This window comes from Ursus maritimus, unplaced genomic scaffold, assembly GCF_017311325.1.
Source record: "Ursus maritimus isolate PB19 unplaced genomic scaffold, ASM1731132v1 scaffold_17, whole genome shotgun sequence".
NCBI classification, from domain to species: Eukaryota; Metazoa; Chordata; class Mammalia; order Carnivora; family Ursidae; genus Ursus; species Ursus maritimus.
Window position 1 is genome coordinate 56,877,881 of NW_024424119.1, and position 14,235 is coordinate 56,892,115.

The 14,235-nt window shown below is 58.3% G+C and overlaps 2 protein-coding genes across 2 annotated transcripts in view; one reads left to right on the plus strand and one right to left on the minus strand.

Moving 5' to 3' along the window:
- Positions 1–98: 98 nt before the first annotated feature.
- SURF4 (surfeit 4) lies at positions 99–11,821 on the minus strand. The gene is made up of 6 exons (XM_040632148.1): positions 11,617–11,821; positions 3,325–3,511; positions 2,580–2,656; positions 1,923–1,966; positions 1,284–1,470; positions 99–498 (listed from the first exon to the last, which is right to left on the minus strand). Exons 1-6 carry the CDS (start codon positions 11,662–11,664, stop codon positions 232–234), a joined length of 810 nt encoding a protein of 269 aa, XP_040488082.1. The 5' UTR covers positions 11,665–11,821; the 3' UTR covers positions 99–231.
- The window catches only part of STKLD1 (serine/threonine kinase like domain containing 1), a 23,215-nt gene continuing 18,832 nt past the window's right edge, over positions 9,853–14,235 (plus strand). The window contains 3 exon segments of the mRNA XM_008709440.2: positions 9,853–11,227; positions 12,522–12,683; positions 13,942–14,028. Of these exon segments, the coding sequence (XP_008707662.1) occupies positions 13,954–14,028 (75 nt within the window). The 5' untranslated portion in view covers positions 9,853–11,227; positions 12,522–12,683; positions 13,942–13,953.

The window sequence follows — 14,235 nt, forward strand, 5'->3', positions numbered from 1 at the left end:
GGGAGATACTGCCGTCTGTCCGGCCAGCTCTGATGGTCAGATACTAGGTTGTGGGTCCAGAGCAAATTTAGCCATCAATTTCCAGGTGTCTGCAAATAAACTCTCAAAACATCTGTGCCTTTACCAAGGGAGGGAAGGGAAGAGAATACATGAATGCTGGCAGTTTTGTCGAATCCACCCCGAACCAGTCCTCGATGGCCACGGGTCTCAGCCAGGCAGGGGAGGGGCCCGTTACCACTCTTTCTTCTTCTCGTCCATGGAGACACCCCCGGGGCCCAGGGCCACCACCAGGAGCAAGCCTCCAATCACCGACATGGTCTGGAAGAAGTCGTACTTCAGGAAGTCGTGCATGGGCTTATAGACGGGAATGGTCCAGAAGGCGTTGAAGTACACGTTGATGGCAAACAGCCAGACGACAAGAGTCAAAGCAGCCAGCTTGGTTTTAAAACCGACGGCCACTAGAATCATCAGAGCTGTGCCCACGATGTTCTGGAGGATCTGTATAGGTCGGAAGGTAGGAAATTCCACAAAAAGAAAAAAAAGTGAGGGATGAAGAGATGTACCCTGTTTTCAAAATGGGCAAGTTCCACATGCCCTTGTCAGGGTGATGTCACAGGGGCCCGCGTCCCGGTGAGGAGCACCGGCGGGGGGGCGCCTATGGAGCAATGCTCCAAAGCACGACCAGTCAGGGCGAGGATGAAGGAAAGCCTCCCGTGAACAGGCTGTGATTTAGCAGGACACACTCGGGTCCGAGCCTGTGGCCCGCAAGCCATCAAGATACCCCCCAGTACTTCTTAGAACTGGGCTCCCCCCTTCCATGGCGCCAGGAGCCCCTCCCGGGAACCTCCCCCGGCCAGGGCACGCAGCGGGCTGTCAAGCTGTGCGCCTTAAGCTCCTGGACGCAAGACAGAGCCTTCGGCTCTAGCCGACACCCGGTGCGGACACTACTGCTAGAGGTGTGAGCAGCGGGCAAGGGAAGAAGTAGGAGTCTGTAAAGAGCCTGGGCCGGCAGCCTGGAGGGCTGGCACACTGGGCACTGGGCCCTCCAGTAAGGTCAGGAAGATCCTGGGTGTCGTTTGTCCACTCCGCACGCACAAGAGCTTGAGGGGTTCTTACTCCTCTTAATGGGATCAAAGGTTTGCTTCCTTTGACCAGCTTGTTCCAGTATCACTCTGACAGCCCCTCGACGAGGCTTAGTACACAACCAGGGTAGGGGGTGGGGAGCAGCGCCCCTCCCCGAAGCACAGGAGACCTGACCCGTTTGAGCAAACAGGAACACTTACCGAGAAGAAGCTGGCGTCGAAGTGAAGAAGGGTCATGAACATCAAGACCAGCAAAACCCTGCCTCCGAGCTGCATGTACTGTCTGGGGGAGCTCTCGCGCATGGTGGGGACGCCTGCGAACATGCTCTTCCCTTCGGAGCGGGACTCCGCGAGGAGCAGCAACAAGCCTCCTCCCAGGGCCAGATTCCTGAGAACGACACGCCAGGCGAGTCACAGGCTCATCAGACACTACACGTGCCCCTCAGACCAGGTCAGGAGACCCTGGCGGGAGCACAGGAAAAACCCTTAGGTCCCTCTCTCCAAACCAAGCAGGACCAGCTGGGTGACGGCCTTCCACGGCTGAAGACAGAAGTGTCTGTTCTGCCGAACAGTGACAGGAGCCCAAACCCCCTGGGGCCCCGTCCTAGCCCCGGCTCGACTGTCGACCAGCCCTGTGACCAGGTACAGTCCGGCTGGCCCTCCTTGCCTCCCTCGTGAACACGGGGCTGGGAGACACGGCGTCGTCTGCCCTGGGCTCAGGGTCAGGGTGGGGAGGGGAGTCTGCCAGCACCCGGTACGGACTCCAAGCACGCTCCCTCCAACAGCTAGTGCTGAGTCTAGAGACGCGGCAAGGAGGCTCACCGTGCAGAGCACACGTACCTCATCAGAAACTTCAAGTCCCACAGGATGCTGTAAGCAATGGTCTGCAGGGAAGAGAGAAGACAGACACTGGAGCCTCGGCGTTTCCGAACCCACTCGGACTCGTATAGACTTAACTGCAGCAGGCAGTTTCTCCAATATACGTGTGAGGGCGGGACCCCAGGACGGCTCCACGTTCAACAGCCTGGCTCGGCATTTCTCAGGGCGTGCTGACCAGCCCGGGCCTGCTTCACAAGCGCCTGCTCGCCGGAGCTGTGCCCGGGGAGGGCTGGAGCCCCGCAGCTGACGGCCCGATCCGGGTTCACGGGCTAGGACTTACACAGCTCACGGGGCTAGCTGGGCGTTGTTTAGGAGGTAAACTGATAAGGTAATGTCCCGGCTGTAGCCAACCTTGTGACTTGTCCCCGTCAAAGGAAACTCGGGAAGGTGGCAAAAACGTGGGTACCCAGCGCGTGGCACTTCCTCGGGGCACCCTCCTCTCCAGCCCCCCTGAGCTTGCTCTGAGGAAAATCCAGTGATTTCTCAGAAGAGAAGAGAAGGTCCAGGCAGAGGCCGAGGGCTCAAGGGGGGGAGTGAAGCTGAATCCCCAAAAACGCCTTTTTGCAGAAGCTCTGCTCCCACCACCGCAAGGGAGACCGGACCTCGCGCCCTGTGTACCTGCAGCGCTATGATCCCAAAGAGCCCGAAGCAGGCGTACTGCACGAAGTTCCTGCTCAACACCAGGACGCAGCCGGCTGGAAAGGAGAAGGGCCGGGGTCAGGGGGCTGTGGGCGAGTCCCGGCGAAGAGACACCACCGGTACCTGGCCACCTCACCTGAGCCCCGAGCAGCGGCAGCCCCACCACCAGCCCCAAGGACAAAGCAACTTCCAGGAGAATCAGTGAGAGGTATGGACCCCACACGCGTCAACTGGACCTTACTTATCAGAAACACCGTTCTAGAAAGTGGATCCCTTGCTCCAGAGAGTGGGCCCTTTTCCAGGGTGGGTGGTCCATCAGAAACTCTGCGGTGGAGAGCTTCGGGACAGGCGGAAGAGTGCAGGCCCCTTTCCTGCCCCCCAAGGTACAAGGGAGGGGGGCTGCCACCAGGAGACAGCAGTCAGGAGCAGAAGACCCGAGGCCCACGGAGCTGCATTCCAGCCTAACGCTCTCCCTTCCCTGTGTCCTTCCACTCAGCCGTTCCCGACACCCCGGGTTCTGACCGCTCTGGCTCCCCTCCGGCCCACCCAAATCTCCCACATGGCCCACTCCAGGTGCTTGAAACAGGAACCATGTCATCTGTGTTTAGCACGCAGAGCACCCACTGCCAGGGAAGGAGGGGAGGGAGAGCGACGGTCGTCCCAGGAGACCCTCAGGTGACACGCTGGCCCCCGCCCGCCCCGCCCGCGCTCCGGGGCCACGCACTCAGCTGTCCGAGCAGGTTGAGGAGCACGAAGGCGGAGGCCAGCGCGTAGCCGCAGCCCCACGTGGTGTCGATGTAGTCGCGCTGCTCGCCCCACTGGAACCACATGCGGACACCGTCCTCCAGGAACGTGCTGATCAGGCAGAGACGTGCCACGTGGGGCAGGTACTGCTTCGTGACTCGGAGGAACTGTGGGCCACAGAAACCAGCTGAGGCAGCTGCGGGGCGGACACGAGACCCCCGGCGGGTGCAGGGACCCTCAGCACCTCTCCCCGCGCTGTCCCGTGGGTCTGGGTGTGCCACAGGCCTGTCTGGCTCAGACCCCCAGGGCAACAACCAGGGCGCCCTTCTGTGACCCCTGTTCTCTCAGCACCTGTGTGGAGGAGGCAACGACAGTCGTCAAACGCGGGAATGACACAAGACACACGGCACGTGTTCTCAGGAGCTCACCGGGGGCAGCCTCCCCACCTGCGCCCCGGGCATCTCTGTCGTGGGCTGTCCTGCACCGAAGGGTGGTAAGCGGGATCCCTGGCCTCCGCCCACCAGATGCCATTAGCAGCCCCCTCCAATTGTGACAACTAAAAACGCCTCCAGACAGTGCCACGTGTCCCCCACTCCCTTGAGAACCTCTCATTCTACAAACGGGCACACTGAACCCCACAGGGGCGAGGGGCTCGCTCAGTGCTGCACCAAGCCGACGCTGCGGGCTGAGACTCGACCTGGCCTGCTGGTCACACACGCTGAGCCTTGGCCGCCCAGCACCCCCAAAGGGGCTCAGACCCGCTCTAGACGGAAGAGAGCTGAGCACACTCTTGAGATGACAGGCCACTTAGGTGACAGCAGGGTCCCAGGCCCAGAGGGCCTCTCCATCAACCAAATGGTAAGCTCACATGTCTACACCGGGCCAGAACCTTCGGAGCAGCCAGAGGAGGCTCTGGCAGCCGGGCGCGCATCTCCCAGCCCCTCTGGGAGCCCGTGTGGGACAGAAGGTGGGCTGGGCAGCTGCGTGCTGGCGCCAGGAGTGCACACGGGGAACCGGTGCGGCTCACGGCTCCACAGCCCTGTGCGTCTCTTACAAAGACACGCTAACAAACGGAAGGACAACTGTGTCAACAGCAGCGGAATTCAAGTTCGGAAAATCGCGGGCAAACATCAAGGAGAGAGAAAACACATTCAGAACGTACTCCTGCCCTGAGAGGTGGGCCATTAACAATGGCATGGTTAGGAAACAAATGCTCGAGCTGAATGGAGGCACCAATGTCCCTCGGGTCCTGGCAGCCACTTTCTCTTTCCAACCTTGAAACGAAGTGCAACGGGAAACGCTACGACACATGGCAGCAGCGGCCGCTCGCAGAAGACTGGGACCCACCCACAGGAGTGCTGCGTCAGGCACAGAGTCTAAAGGGCATCCTTGGGTCTGGCCCCCACAAAGGGACGGTCCAATGAATGCCACAGCCCCTCTTAGAGCGGATGAACCCTTATCGGCACCAACCAAGGTCTATCTAGTATCTAAGAGCGTCTCTGTCTCTTAATTGTTGGCGTTTGGAGAAGCTGCTTTCAAGTTCTAGAAACAGCTGATGATCTCTGAGGCCGCAGGCAATGAGCCTCTGGCTGTTTCCATCAGCCTTCCGTTGGCCAACTTTGCTCAGTCAGCAGAGGAGCCTCCCCTCCCCCTCCACCTGGGCCACAGCAGCCAGGCTCACCTGGGAGGGAGGGAGGGAGGGAGGGAGAGGGGGGGAGAAAGAGCTTACAAGTCAGCTATCCTTTCTCTTCAAATCTACTGAGCTTGACTGAGCCCCAAGGTGGAGGTTCACCTGGGAGGGAGGGAGAGGGGGGAGAAAGAGCTTACAAATCAGCTGTCCTTTCTCTTCAAATCTACTGAGCTTGATTGAGCCCCAAAGTGGCGCTTCTGCACGCGCTTGCTCAGCCCTTGACCCTCCCTGAAGTGGTGGCAGAGGTCACAGTGAGAGACAGACAGAGGCCTAGACAAGCAGCCAGGTGCATCTGGGAAGACGAGGCTCGAGGCTTGGTGTGAGCGCCGCCAGCCTGGGCACTGGCTGTGGACAAGCCGAATCACTTCTGGAGGCGGGGGACCGGTTCTGTCCTTCGACAAAGTGACAGCAGCTGGATCAGTGGTTGCTAAGACTCTTCCCAGTGTGAATAAGCAGAGAAGGAGGAAGGAGAAGGAACCTTGTCTACAACAAGAGGCCTCGAATGCCCCTGTGAACTTTGGGGTCTACGTAGAGCACACATAGGACATATGGACACTTGGTGTCCACACACCCCGGCATCAGACAGGGGGGACAGGGACCGCGGATGCCACCAACCCTGCCACTTCTGCCGCATGGCCCCCAAATGCTTTCATAAGGCCCAGCGACAGTCAACGGTGGAAGTGCTCCCAGTCCTGTCCGTAGAGACACAGAGACTGGGGCCACGGTGGGACTCCCGGGGAGGCTGACCCCAAAAGGCAGGCAGACAGACATGGGAGGTGTGACCTTCCTCCACACTGGAGCTGAGAGGTGGTTCTGTGCTCCCCAGGGAGGAGCACACAAGCCCGGCCCTTGGGCCTCGTTCGGAGCCCCTCACCGTCCAGCACCCCCATTAACACACGCACTGCTCGGCGGCACGGCCCAAGACGCACAGGTAGTGTTTACGAGCCTCCGTGAGGAGTCTGTACTCCTAATTTGAGCGTCTGGGTCAAGAGGATTAAAGAGCAATGTCTCGGGAGACTCCTCCCTTCCCCATGAGACATGCTGAGGAGACAGCTCTGGGCTTGGGGGAAAAATGCCAAAATTCAGGTTATCTGTGCTGTGAACTAAGCATATATCTGATTTTCAAAGTCAGATGTGGTCCGGGCTTAGGGCTGACTATACTTTGTAAGTCAGGCCGCTCCAGGGCCCCCACGCCTTTTTTCTTAAAGATTTTGACAGACGGCGCACACACAAGCAGGGGGAGCAGCAGGCAGAGAGAGGAGAAGCAGACTCCTACCGCGCAGGGAGCCCGACGAGGGGCTCCATCCCAGGACCCCAGAATCATGGTCTGAGCCGAAGGCAGGTGCTTCACCCACTGAGCCCCCCCGGCGCCCCGCCAGAGCCTCTTTTAAAACCAGCCAGCCTCTAATAATCACCTGTTCGGACTGAGCATGGAAGGAAAACCTATGTTTAGGGGCGTCTCGGTGGCTCAGTCGGTGAAGCATCTGCCTTTGGCGCAGATCACGACCCCAGGGTTCTGCGATGGAGTGGAGCCCCGAGTCAGGCTCCCTGCTCAGCAGGGAACCCACTTCTCCCTCTGCCTGCCGCTCCCCCTGCTTGTGCTCTGTCAAATAAATAAATAAAAATCTTTTTTAACGGGGCGCCTGCGTGGTTCAGTCGTTAAGCATCTGCCTTCGGCTCAGGGCGTGATCCCGAAGTTCTGGGATTGAGCCCCACGTCAGGCTCTTCTGCTGGGAGCCTGCTTCTTCCTCTCCCACTCCCCCCGCTTCTGTTCCCTCTCTCGCTGGCTGTCTAATAAATAAAATAAATCTTTTTAAAAAAAATCTTTTTTAAAAAACGGTTTAAAAAATAAATAAACAAACATGAGGCCAGACCCAATTTTACAGATTCCCTGAATGCATGTTGGTCACAATAGTTCAGACTTGGCCACTGAATCCACATCATGCATCTGTGGACAGCATCCCCCTTGACACCGCAGGGAGGAGCCCGAGTCGGGCATGCTGGCAGCACCCAAGAGCCCAGAGTGGCCCCTGTCTGGTGCGCGTGCAGCACCGGCATCCAGCAACCAACGGGCCCTGCAGGCCGGTGCTGCCCACTGTGGACACCGAGACACCGAGACCGGCCACTGCCGCACGTGGAAGGAAGAGAATCGTGGCAGGAGAGCTGGAGGCAGACACCGAGCAGGGACGGACTGTAGGACAGGACGGCCAGTCTCTGTGGGGCTGGCTTTTCACAGGCATCTCCAAGAACCTTGCAGTCACACATGATGCAGTCCATAAGCAGTGGCAGCATCTGAGGGACTTAGGCGATACGGAAAGCTGGGATTTATTTACGACTGGTTACTATTCTGGTGGGGATTCCAGAAACCCCACCCATGACATAACTCTGAGAACACAGTGATCACGTCCCACAGCCCCCTGCAGCCCCCGTGCAACACAGAGAACCCTACTTTCTCAGAGTATTCAGGACGGAAAGGACCGGAGGGAAACAGTGTGCAGTTCTTGGTGGACAACTCTGAGGAAGTGCAAAAGGGGAGTCAGACCTTCGATCTCCAGGCACTGGGGCTGCCCTTCTCGAGGGCCACCTCAAGCCCACACGTCCCAGATAATGAGACCTTGTGGTCGGGTGACTTCCCTCCCATCAGGCTGAGTCAGAGCTGAAGCAAGGGTTCAGTGACTCACACGTGTGCATCCACCATGACCCCAGAGCTCCCCCAGCATGTCTCCCGGAGTGCTCCTCTGTGGGTTCCCACTGCACCTCCAGGCACAGGAACAAGTGTCAGCAGGCCCTGGAGATGGCCTGCCTTTCTGTACCAAAACCCCATGTGACCAAGAGCCTAACCATAGGAGAGCGGCAACAGGTCACATGGAAGAGAACTGAGCTGCGCCTCACTTTCCAGGAGAAGACTCGCTAACCACAGTCCCCCCATGTCTCCACCCCGCTCCCCAGAAGAGGTAGGGTGGCTTTTCTTAACCTCCTAAGACGGGCAAGCAGGGAAGAATGAGCCCTCCCTGCCCTCTCCCCTCACTCCTGATGGCGCAAGGCAGGAAGCCCCGGGAGGGAGGGGGGCACAGAGCACAGGAACAAGAGGAAAACGGTACTCAGAACCCATCACTGTCCCCAGAGCCCTACTCACACCCATCGGCCATCCACAGTTAACCCAGAGCGGTAACACCTGTGCCCTGCGTACGCCCCAGCACGGTTCTGTCGGGCCCATCCTAGCTACCCAACGCTTGACCAGAGGCCAAGGGGGGCTCCTGGGGGTCGGAGCTCCCAGGAGTGGCTCTGTCATGCCAAAGACAGGTAAACACCAAAGGCCCCACTGGAGAGCAAGGCCCCATTCAGCTTCCCTGTCACCTTGGCAATAAGCTGTCAGGCCGAACCCATTAGGTGCTAATACTCCTGTTTACGGTGTAGATGTGCTCGCGGGTTGCGTTTTGCTGAATGGCCGCGAGCGCCAGCTGCAAGACACAGACATAATTTTGGATCGCTGGTTCATTGGTCTCTGGCTCCTTCCAACCTGATCTCAGATGGCTTCCGAATGCCCAGCTTCTACATAGGGCACGCTCAGCATTTTCTCTAGCGCCTGGCTTCCTGGGAGCAGGACACTGTCCCTGGCCGCCCAGGGCAAGGAGCCTGACGCCCGGGATGCAGCTCCGCACGAGCCTGCCAGCCAGAACCAACCCGACAGCTGACCCTGTGCTCTCACCCCTGCAGGCCCGAAGGAAAGGGTGCGGGACAGCCAAGAGGCAAGGAGCCCCGCCTTCCGACTCCTAACTTCAGCCCCCCCACCGCGTGCCACGAACGACAACCCTCCCCGCAGCTGAAGACGGAGACACTGTGGCCAGCCTCACACGCTCCCGGGGGTAACACAGCACCAAGAATGGAGGACCTGGCCCAGAGTTAGCATCTCAGGATTCCCGTCGTAATGACTGGGGGAAACACAGGCCTTTCTAGGTTCCCTCTCAGCAACCCAGACCTTCTGGCCAAATCCTCACTTGATTTTTGCTTTTGTTTCCTCAAGACAGGGTTTGAAAAAAATGGGTATGTCATGTTACCTGCTCAGGGACTTTGACATTTCCCCATTGCTTTCAAACGAAATCATTTTCATTTTAAAAGCCTGGACTCCCAGCACCTTTATCACTGGCAGCTTTGGTTTAATATTATGTGGATAAGTGTTAAAAACAAAAACGCCGCCGCAGCTTGGCCAGATTTTGTCCACGGGAAGCCGTCACTTTGGCTCTGCGCTCTGATCTGCCCACATCCTCCTGCGTCGAGCCGGCCTGTGGGAGAAGAGGCTCCCGACTGGTTTTGAAGAGCACGAGGGCCACTGCCCCCCCCAATCACCCACAAGGGGGCATGGAGGTGTCTTTGGACATCTGCTGCCACCACCCAGGTGGGCCCTGGCACTGATAAGCCAACAGCGGGAGCCCTCACTGCCTGACAGACACAGCGCCGGGCCACGCTGCGTGCTGGGTTTGACGCAGCGTGCCCTTTAACAAGGACGGTCCTTTTCCCTCCTTTTGTGCCAGAAGAACACCAGGCCTCAGAAGCCTGTCCTATGTGGCACCAGCCTCGAGGCGAGGTTGGAGTCTAGGTTTGCCCCCAGGGCTAGGCCCCAGGCCAGTCTAGAAGCCCCAGCAGGCCCTGCCTTCATTCCCAGCAGTAACTTGGTGCAAGCAGGCCCTGCGTCCCCCTCAAAGGCCTTTCCGGTTCCAAGATTCTGCTTCTTTCATTTAAAACAAAATGCATGGAGAAAAAGAAAACATTACATAAAAAGATTTTGAAGTCCGTGGTTTTTGTTTTGTTTTGTTTTTGTTTTTTTCCTGTGGGAAAGTTTATCATTTGATCGTTGGCAGTAGCTGGGTTAGAGACATTTTAGCTAGATTTGGTTATGAAATCCACTTGCAAAATCAGGGTTCTCCGGACTGAAGAGTGAGCGTACAGAGCTCTCACAGTCCCCTCGGCTGAAAGGAGCCATCTTCTTCGGGAGCTGCTACTGAAATCGGGTCACTAAAACCATGTCAATGAAAACTGACAGGGAAGGAAGGCCTACTTGGTCCTTGAGAGCTCTCGGTATGAACCGTTTTTGTGAAGGATACAATTTTTAAACTGTGTCTGTAAACACAGAACCGTAACCTCAGGAAAAACTATTTCTTCACGTTGATACACTTCTTCGCCCCCAAACTGGTTTTAAAATACCAGCTCACAGGAAAGTGGTGGAATGAGAGTCCAATGAGCAGACCACACTAGGAAGATTCACCCCTTGAGGGGAACAGTGGAAAATCTTGCTCACCCGTACCTGATCAGAAAACACTCATTTATCTTTCTTAAAATCACACAAACGCATACAAGCCTTCCAATAAACCTAAGCTTCAGAGTTTGATTACTCAATACTACCTCCATAAAAATTAAAAACTTAACCTCACTACTGTTAACTCTGGCAAAACCACAAGCACGTTAAGTGAACTAAGGAACGAAATGGCAATTGGGCCTGACCCGGGTTTGCCTTGCAGGGATAAGGCTGCTAACCCGCAAACATAACAGGATACTTTCACAAGGAAAAGGGACTCTAAATAATCAAAAGCTTAATCAAGAAAGGGTGGAAGCTCCGTCCTCTCCCCTTTCTAGGGTCTGATTCTGCCCATCCGGTTTGAGTCAAATGCCTGCTTCAGCCTCCCTGTTGCTCAGAATGCCACCTGTACACTCTGGAAGGGGAAAAAAAACAACCCCAGGAAGATAGGTTTCCCCTCCTCCCAGGTTTGTGTACAGATAGATACCCATTCAATTCAGTCCCAGGGCAGAGTCCAAACAGGGAGGGAAAATGCTGGGAGGGTCAGAGGGACCCCATGAGTCCAACACATCTGGGGAAGAGCAAAGAAAAAAGTGCTGTGGCTTTCTGTAGCTGGGGTACAGACCAGGGCGCCCCCTTTCCTCTGGGAGGACCCCCAGGCCTCCAGGCTGACCAACCCCTGTTCAGGATCAGAGCTCCCCACCCCGCCCCCTGAGAGTGCCAGTGAAAGGAGAAGCGTGCAGGGACCACCCCGACAGTTCAAAAGGGAGAGGACGCTCCCCGGTTGCCAGACTTGGCCCAAACCAGCGGCGCCCCCCAGGACCCCAGGCCCCGGGATCCTTTCTCAGGAGGGGACGAGGCAGCCCCTCAACACCCCTCTCCTGGGAGCGCCCAGACCAGGTTCGGGGGGCACGACTCACCCACCTGGGTGCCGAAGCACGGGCCCGAGAACACACCCAGAGCCCTGGTGGGGAGGCGGTGACAAGGGCAGGCCGGGCCCGGAGGCCGGTCTGGGGGAGCCCCGGGCCGGGAAGTGCGACGAGCCCAGGAGGGAATGCCCTGGTTGGGGGAGGGGGCGCGATCCTCTGGCTGGGGCGGGGGGCGGGGAGTGGGGACACGGCCTAGACCTCGGGGCAGCCCTCCGGGGTCTGGGGCCGGCTGTGGGGGTGGCTGAGGGCTCGGGGCCCGGGGAGGGGGGGAGGGCGGGGAGCCGGGGTCGGGGGGCCCCGCGGGAGAGGGGCTCCGGACGGGGGCCGGGGCCGGAGGCCCGGCCGGGCTGCAGGCCGCACCTGGTCGGCGAAGTCCTCGGCCGTGCCCATCAGGTCGTTCTGGCCCATGGCGGCGGCGGGAGGCTCGGCTCGCTCAGCTCGCTCGCTCGGCGCTCGGCCCGTCGGCGCCCGCGCCCGCTGCGGCCTCCACAGGAAGTGCCCGGCGGCCGGCCTCGCTCCTCGTCCGCGGCTCCAGCGGCTGCCACGTAGGCCAAGCCTTAAAGGGGCCGCGCCGCCGGGCCCGCCCCGGCCGCGCCTTAAAGGGGCCGCGCGCCGCCCGCAGCCGCTCCGCCCGCCGCGCTCGAGGCTCCGCCCGCCGCGCTCCAGCCTCGCCCGCCCCGCCCGGCCCCGCCCGGCCCCGCCCGCCGCGCTCTCAGGCCCCGCCCACCACCCTCAGGCCCCGCCCGTGGCGCGCTTTGAGGCCACCGGGCCAGGAGGGCCATCCCGCTGGAGGCGCGTGCGGGAGCCCCGGCGGACACACCTGGGGCTGACGGTCGCCCCCGGGGTGGGGGATGGGGTGCTCGCCCGGAGGTCGCCTCTACTGAGCATGCTCAGTCGAGGACCAGCGCGCGGGCTAGGGCTAGGGGCGCACCCCTAGCGCCCTGCCCCTGCCGAGGGAGAGGAGACTGGGAGTCTCCCCTGGGGACACTATGGAGAAGTACCAGGTGCCAAGTTGTTCCCTGGTGGGGAGGCAGGGGTGACGAGAACCCGCCGGTTTGGGGCGAGCCAGGGACCTGGACCTCCTGCCATCTCCCCAACCGCCTACTGGTTTACCGGTCACAGCCCCCGGAGAGATGGCCAATGGCCAGGTGCCACCCCAGGCCAGGGTCTGCCTCCAGGGCGTAGGGTGACCTCTGGCACCTCCATAGGTGACCTCCGGGTGTCCTTTGCCTCTCCGGGCCTCAGTTTACCCCCCTCTCTAAAAGGATGGATGAAATGAAGGACTGTCTGAATACTTGATGGAAGAGAGCTCCACCTCTCCCTCCTCCACCTCTCCTTGGGCCCATGAAGACAGGACACCCTAAAGCGTCCAAAATTCAGAATCAGGAGTCCCCCAAACTCCTAATACAGGCCATCACTAGTCCCAGGTAGGAGGACTTGGGCCTTTTCCAGAGCTTGTGAAAATGTGTAAGACATGAAAAAATCACAAAACAAAAGGAAATCTGCAAAATAAAAATGAATGAATGTTTAATTAACTGCTTCTATACATAATATGTCAACTTTGTTAAATGTTAGATTCAGTCTTTGTAAAGATGTCATTAATTGGAAAACAATTTGTAAGTTAGATTTTTCTCACTTTGAGAGAACTCTGTTTGTGTGGGAGGACAGCTGGGGAGTCAGCCAGTGGTAAAGGAGATGAGTTTCTGGGGGCCAGAGAATTTTAAAGGCAAAGTTACTTTTTCAGGAAAAAACAATAGACTCCATCTGGGATATGAGTGTGTTTTACTGTTTAACCGGCCACTGAAGAGGGCCTAGGCATGTGCATTCTTAGACTGGCATAAGCTGCTCCGGATGTTGTCCCCAGATTCCCGAAGCAGGATTCAGGCCACCCACAGGGGCTGGATTACAGAATCCAAGACTTGCCTGGACTCTGAGAGTCCCTAGACTCAGGATTCCATCTCCTGCATCCACTCCTCTGTGCCTTGCCAGGCCTTTTCCATCCTCTAACAGATGTAATCCCAGCATCCACCCCACCCCGTGGCCCTTGGCCTCCCTGCACAGAGTTCTGACATGAGAGCCCTGTCTCTGCAGGTTTGCTTCAAACCACAGGCTGCGAAGTCAGACCCCAGAGTTCTAGTCCCATCCAGGCCAGCTCGCTCATTAGCACTCTAGCCTCAGACACAAGGACCTTGAGCCGTGTGCCTCAGTTTCGTCCGGTGTGAACATGGAGATAGCAATAGTGCTGCTCACAGGTGGTGGCTGTAGAGTGCTTGGCACAGGGCCAGGCCACACGTGGCTGTGACTATGCACCAATTAGGGGCCAGTTAGTTTTTTGGTTTGGATGCTCAGTTCGGAGGTGGGTGTTGGAAGCTGGGATAATAAGTGGCTAGAGACAGTGAATAAAGCTCTGCTCCAGGGGGGTGCCAGCTCTTGGATGCCCACGGGTCCCTGCTGCACGTTGGAGAAGCGGTATAGGGTGATGGAAAGAGCTCCAGAATTGGCCCCAGAGAGATAGGCTCAGGTTCCTCAGCGTTCTGGGCATTTCCTTCTCTGCAAAAAGTGGTGGAGACACTCACTCTTCCATCCTGCAGAAGTTGCGGCAGGAGAGGCGATGGGGCTGAGCATACTTTGAAAAGTGCAAAGTCACGTGCATTTCCTGAAAGCTTCTCTTTCTCTTGCTGGTAGATTTTGGGCCAGATGAGTCCTGGGGCCTTGGGGGTGAACCTGGTGGTGGAGGAAACAGAAAACAAAGTCAAGCACGTGATAAAGCAGGTAAGAGGGGGCTCCCGTGTGGGTGGTTCCCCCAGACATCCGCTCGGCATCCCCGTGTCGGAGAAGGGCTTCCCGATGTGGCAGCGGTTCCTCTCTAGCGGCAGTCACAGAGGCAGATCCAGTCGAGAGTAGACATGGGGTGGCCTGAGGCTCCTTGGGCTTCCCTGCACACCTGGCTCTCTCGCCTGGCTGGAGTAGGAAGGTGTT

Bases quoted from the DNA above. Each gene is read 5' to 3' on its own strand.
- SURF4 (XM_040632148.1), bottom strand. From the start codon at position 11,664: ATGGGCCAGAACGACCTGATGGGCACGGCCGAGGACTTCGCCGACCAG. The intron at 3,512-11,616 runs GTGCGGCCTGCA...TGTGGCCCACAG, and splicing joins CCGAGGACTTCGCCGACCAG to TTCCTCCGAGTCACGAAGCA. The intron at 2,657-3,324 runs GTGCGTGGCCCC...TCTCCTTTCCAG, and splicing joins CAACCTGCTCGGACAGCTGA to CCGGCTGCGTCCTGGTGTTG.